The sequence below is a fragment of the Porites lutea genome, chromosome 9, assembly GCF_958299795.1.
Source record: "Porites lutea chromosome 9, jaPorLute2.1, whole genome shotgun sequence".
Classification (NCBI taxonomy): Eukaryota; Metazoa; Cnidaria; class Anthozoa; order Scleractinia; family Poritidae; genus Porites; species Porites lutea.
This window is the reverse complement of record NC_133209.1, coordinates 10,699,335-10,704,905: the sequence shown is the minus strand read 5'-3', so window position 1 is coordinate 10,704,905 and position 5,571 is coordinate 10,699,335. Positions and strand designations below refer to the sequence as shown.

General features: G+C 39.7%; 2 protein-coding genes across 2 annotated transcripts; both read right to left on the bottom strand.

The window, feature by feature from the left end:
* Positions 1 to 1,662: 1,662 nt before the first annotated feature.
* LOC140948883 (E3 ubiquitin-protein ligase TRIM71-like) lies at positions 1,663 to 3,629 on the bottom strand. Its single transcript, XM_073398150.1, has one exon. The coding sequence runs from the start codon at positions 3,394 to 3,396 to the stop codon at positions 1,663 to 1,665; it is 1,734 nt and encodes a 577-aa protein (XP_073254251.1). The 5' UTR covers positions 3,397 to 3,629.
* A 27-nt stretch (positions 3,630 to 3,656) lies between these two features.
* On the bottom strand, positions 3,657 to 5,254 carry LOC140947787 (E3 ubiquitin-protein ligase DZIP3-like). Its single transcript, XM_073396980.1, has 3 exons — positions 5,130 to 5,254; positions 4,121 to 4,644; positions 3,657 to 3,988 (listed from the first exon to the last, which is right to left on the bottom strand). Exons 2-3 carry the CDS (start codon positions 4,619 to 4,621, stop codon positions 3,746 to 3,748), a joined length of 744 nt encoding a protein of 247 aa, XP_073253081.1. The 5' UTR covers positions 4,622 to 4,644; positions 5,130 to 5,254; the 3' UTR covers positions 3,657 to 3,745.
* Between the last annotated feature and the right edge of the window lie 317 nt (positions 5,255 to 5,571).

The following is a 5,571-nucleotide window of genomic DNA, read 5'->3' as shown; positions in this document are numbered from 1 at the left end:
CGCCTGCACGGACGGGGGGCTTTTTTGAGTCGGTCCGTACGCCAGCGTACGGATCGTCCCGAAAATACCGGATGCTCTCGCAGGCTATTGTTCGTTGTGAAGTCTGTAAAGTGTGTGATACAGTAGCAAGTGATCTACGAACACAAACCCCCAGGAATATCTATAAGAGTAAAGAAGAGAAAATATTGCGGATTTCATCATACAAACCAATCCTGAGATAAATCACCTTAAGCCTTATGTAACTGTCAGAACTGTCAGAACTGTCCATGATAAGAACAACAACAAACCTTCATCATAGACACAGTGGAATCTGGCGATAGGAAAGTTGCAGGTAAAGAGCGAGAGAAACAGGAAACTAGAATATCAAGACCTTGCAGGGAAGTATCTAGGCTTGTCTAGGAGAGCAAAGACAAACTAAGTAGTACCATTCGCTGTTGGACGTCTGGCCCCAGTGATACCGAAGAACTTATTTACTAAGGCACTTTTAAAAAGGAAATAGGTCTTCAAGTAGGGCCAGAACTTCGCAAAAGTCTGCACTTCTTTAAGACGACAATAAAATTAGAAATTTTGTTTTTCCCGGGAAAATGCATGATCATAAACACCTTCACGAATAGATCGTTTTCACATGACGTCACAGCGGCCATATTTGTGTACAAAAAAATCCTCTTGGAATTGTACTCTTTTCACATGTTAAACTTTCTTTTATTCCAAGCAATTTGCAAAGCTGTTGACCACGTGACTGAAAAACGATCTATTAGAGATAACGAAGATAATCATAATCATAATCACAATCAGAATATCATGGTCTTTATATGTGTCACCGTATAAAATGCATATGTTGTGTGGTATTGTGAATTTCTGAGTATAAGAATGGCCGTGGGAGATCAAATTTGTTATAGAAGCGACGCCATGCTGCAAAGCAAAAACAACTGAGCCAACAGGGGAGAGCAAAAGGCCACTCTGCTAATCCCTCGTCCCCTCCCCCAAACACACACACACACACCAACACCACCTCCACCCCTCTCCCCGCATTTTTTCTCTCTTTACAGTCATAGAAAGAAATTTCTATGGAGGAGAGAGGCAGGGACGGGAACGTAATATCATACACTAGAGACATATTTCGTTATTAGACTACACATCAGTGAGACTCATTCCCTGAATCAGCACTAAGTATCACGAGTTGGTTAGGGTTTGAAAACCTTGTCAAACAAAGCCTACGCACGAGCGATTCTCAGACGGGTCTTTGTTACACAATGCACTTTGTCTTTAAATACCTTCCATGACGGAATTAAAATGCTAGCGCCGAAGCAACTTAACACGGTGGTAATAGCACTCAACTCGAACCTGGCACCTGGCACCTGGCGATATGGCTGATGAAGCGCTGATGAAAATAGCAATATTGATATCGGCGCTATATAAGTTTTATTATTATCATGGCCCAGTTTTATATTACAAATTTTCCAAAGTATAAATGGTTTGAGTGTAAAGTGGTCTTTATTTATACATTAAACATACAGGTTACATAGATATAAATTGAAAGGTCAAAATCAAATTTTATTAAAAGTTCCTTCCATCCCGTTATGAAACTCCGTGAAAAATGCACAGTTTAAGCACGGTCAGAATGCACTGTGAAACCTAATTTGCTGTAATGTTCAGTAGTGTTCACTGAAAAACGTGCACACAGTGTTTGCTATAATCAGTGACAAACAACTGAGAAGCGCTCGACACGGCGATAGAGTAAGGCTCACTAAGCCCATTGTGTTGTCCTTCTACTGTGTTTAGAAATTTTCCGTCAAGAGTAAATATCTGCAGTCTTGCGTTATCACAATCACATACCACCAGGTTATCAAACCTGTCAACTTCAAGACCAACAGGAGTGCTCAGGTTGGAAATACCTATACTGTACAGAAACACACCGTCCTTCTCGCTAAATACTTTAACAATACCTGCCATGTAACAGGAAACAAAAATCATCTTCTGATGACAAACGGCATGCCTTGGAAGTGAATTGGCAGATTCACGAATGGTAAGCAATAGCTGTGAACCATCAGCGGACAGTACCTTGACTGTATGGTCACCCCAATCACACACCACCAGGCGTCCATCACCTGCAATAGTCAGGCGGCGTGGTGCATTGAGCTCTTTGTTGGTTATAGCTATAGTTTTCACAAATCTGTAACTCTGATCAAAACAAAAGATCAAATTTGACGAAGAAACAACTATGAGTTCACTTGACTTGGTGAATGCTACCGATGTGGGTGTAATTAGTCCGTTTTTAGCAACATCTCTGAGGTACGTGCCTTCTAAACTATAAATCTGGACTCTATTTTCATCGGCAACTGCAACATTCCCAAATTTATCATCTATTGCAATACTAATGGGCCGGAAAAATTGTCCTTGTCCTCTTGCATGTAAACCAATCGAAAATGAATATTTGTAACTATGTGTTACATAAACGCTCCAAGGACTACCATTCAGTGGCTCATCGTTAACAGCAATCAGCACTTCATGTTTTCCAACACAATCAGGGGTATAACTGACGCTATATTCACCGTTTTTGTCCGGTTCAATCATGTAGCTAAGTCTTTTGCTTGAAGGAGTCTGAACTGTCACATCTATTCGATCGTTTTCATCGTAGCATTGGTTTCCATCAAAATCGTTGGTCATCAGCGTAATTTTTGCTTCGCGTCCAACTTCGCCTACCTTCAGACCTGTTCCTTCAGCCAGCGACTGCAAAGGATCTGTGTTACTAACAACAACTTGACCCATCGACGAAACTGCGCTTCTCACATCCTCCACGAGCTCTTTATTTATCTCGTATCTGACATGCGATGGTTTATAAATGTTCTTTTTCTCTGCATTTAGAACACCTCGGCACTGGCCAATTAGAGCATGTGCTTGCAAAATTTCAACACTTTTCTTTCTCTCTAAAATATCTTTGCACCAATCGAGATGTATTTGTAACTGATTCATAGAAATTTGAAAATGTTCTCGTTGCGTTGCATGCTCTCTCTGTGCCTTCCCCTCAATTACATCTAAACTGGTTAGCACAGCCCTTTCATGTTCCTGTAAAAGTCGCATCAGTTCCTCAACAGACGTCATTGCTTCATTGCGTGCTGCAGCAATCCTCTGTCTGCCTCTTCTCAAGGATTCATCTATTCTTTTCATCTGCTCTTTGTAAACGAGAATTTCTCGTTTCATTTCTCCTACAATGTCTTCGATATCAACTTTGTGTTGTTCTGCGGCTTGATGGATAGACACTGTGTTGTGTTGATTGTGACGAGTTTGTTTGCATTTGTCGCAAATGCACACTTTGCACTGTGTACAGAAAGACGACAAAAGTTCATTCTCATGAAATTTCTCTCTGCACACCGAAGAGGTATCCAGTTTTCCCATCAGTTCTAGGCCCTTACCTTATGAAAAAGAAAATCAAGCTCAAGTTAATAACATGCATATAAGAACCTAGAATTTTCGAGGTCAAGCTGAACAGGTTCTTATATTTTAGGCCGGGGTAGTTTTTCACAATTCAGGCTGATTAGGCTCTTAATCAATATATAATGGTCTAGCCATTGTATTTTCAACAACAAAAATGCTTGCATACTGAACAAAGAAAACATACACACAATAACTTTTTGTCCGAAGTTTCTCACAGAATTAAAATCCACAACTTGACCATAAAAATTGGAGTGATTTTTGCTGCCAGTGAGTATAGTCTATAACGGGCACAGGGGAGATTTTCAGTCAACTAATATTTTGGTATTTTCACATCACCTGTTTCCCTGGCGGAAGATTCATTTGATGCGACCAAGTCTTCAAACTTCCTTGTGAGGATTTTTATGTCAGTGCTAATTTCTTTTATGTCTACGCCAATGTCTTTCAGTTCATCTTTTATGTTGTCTTCATCATTTTTCCACTGAAGAAGGAGTTCTTTGTAATGGACTTCCATATCGGGATCCATGCAGCAAACTTCCAAGTTGTCAATAGCGACCTTAAATCGGACATGATTACACTTTATTACTGCATTGGTGAGCCACATTAGTTAGAATTCCATAGAATGGAAATAAGATAACTAAAGATATCAACTCAACATGTCATACTGAACATTTCAAGTCTATTTTACCTTAAATTTAAGTCCTCCTAGTCGTTCTAGAGTGTTCCGGATTTCCTTCCAGAGTTTGTTAAACGTTGCAGCATCAACAGAAGCGCTTTCGGCATGAGCGTAAACTGTATTTCTCAGGTGTTTGATTCTTGCGATGTCTGCCTCTCGGCTGATGTCTGTGGAAGCAGGGAGCATGTCCCATCCAGTCACTGGGGGAACAAGACCGCATATATTGCGTAACAAAGTTGTCAGCAGAGTGATGTCAAAATTCTTTGATGAGACTGAAGAAGGAATGGCTGGAAAGAGTTTTCCCCATTGTGTTGCATTGATAATCCTCCGTGTTCTCAAATTTTGCAAGGTGGCTTGATTGGCTGCCAAGACCGTGTGAAGAGTTGGTGGTGCGCAGATGGAATCAAAGCAATCCCTGAGGGCACAAGTGCCCACATCGACAAGAACACGGCATAACCTGGCATAATTGGTTGTTTCTTTTGTTGAGGAGCTTGCTGGTACAACAGAAGCCATGGCAACAAAGTGGTTAGTCCAATCTAGGAAAACAATATTTTTTTACTTTTTTTTCCACTATTTTAGATTCTTGCTTCTTTATTTCTTTTATTAGCATTGGAGCTTGACGATTGTAGTTTTCATAGTTACTTATCAGCAATATGCAGGGGCAAAATTAGAATAAACACTCATTATAAAGATACAAAGCAAATCAAGAATTTGGCTGTATATGTTGTACACGGAAAAACTGCGAGGTCGATGAAGCGAGGAATGTAGACTAAAAGCTACCTTTTTATACCTTAAAATTAAAGGTATTCAAAATATGTAAAGTTGAAATTAATTTTGAGAACTTTTGGCTCTAAACACATTCAGTTTTACGAAGTTCCCGCTTCGTAGACCGATCCTCTGGGTTCGACGCAACTGATACAATTCATGGCTGACCTTAACGCAAGAGTTTTTATATATTGCGCAGTTTAAGACACTTTGAAAAGGACACAGTTGAATTCATTCCAAATGAAGATATACATACCTATTTTGAAGTTAAAATATAGCGCTTAATTGCTTCCAGACAATTCGATCACTTGACAGAAACTTTGTGTAGCTAAAGATTACTAACCCACTCATTACAAACAACCGTAAAATTCCAAAATAAGCTCCGAGGCTAATATTTATCACAGAGCCTTTTAGAGGGGCTTATCATGGAGGGAAATTTTGTGTTTCCGGCAAAATCAGCTAGGCTTATAACAGTGACACGTTGACTAGAACTGAAAAAGCTTCCTGAGCACGTCCGACAATGCTAACTAATACAAAGGATAATAGATTTCTTTGTTTGTAAATCATACGTAGGCAAGTATATCCGCGGCAAAAACCACAAATACTTTAAGATAATAACGCAAAAGAAACTACGAAGGGTCGAAAGGAAATACGAAAAACTAGAAGAATGGGGAATAATGTAAGAATGGGAAATAATG

Excerpts from the sequence above, each read along its gene's own strand:
- LOC140948883 (XM_073398150.1), bottom strand. The coding sequence starts at position 3,396 with ATGGGAAAACTGGATACCTCTTCGGTGTGCAGAGAGAAATTTCATGAG.
- LOC140947787 (XM_073396980.1), bottom strand. The coding sequence starts at position 4,621 with ATGGCTTCTGTTGTACCAGCAAGCTCCTCAACAAAAGAAACAACCAAT. Across the intron at positions 3,989-4,120 it reads TAGGAGGACTTAAATTTAAG|GTCGCTATTGACAACTTGGA; the intron begins GTAAAATAGACT and ends GTCCGATTTAAG.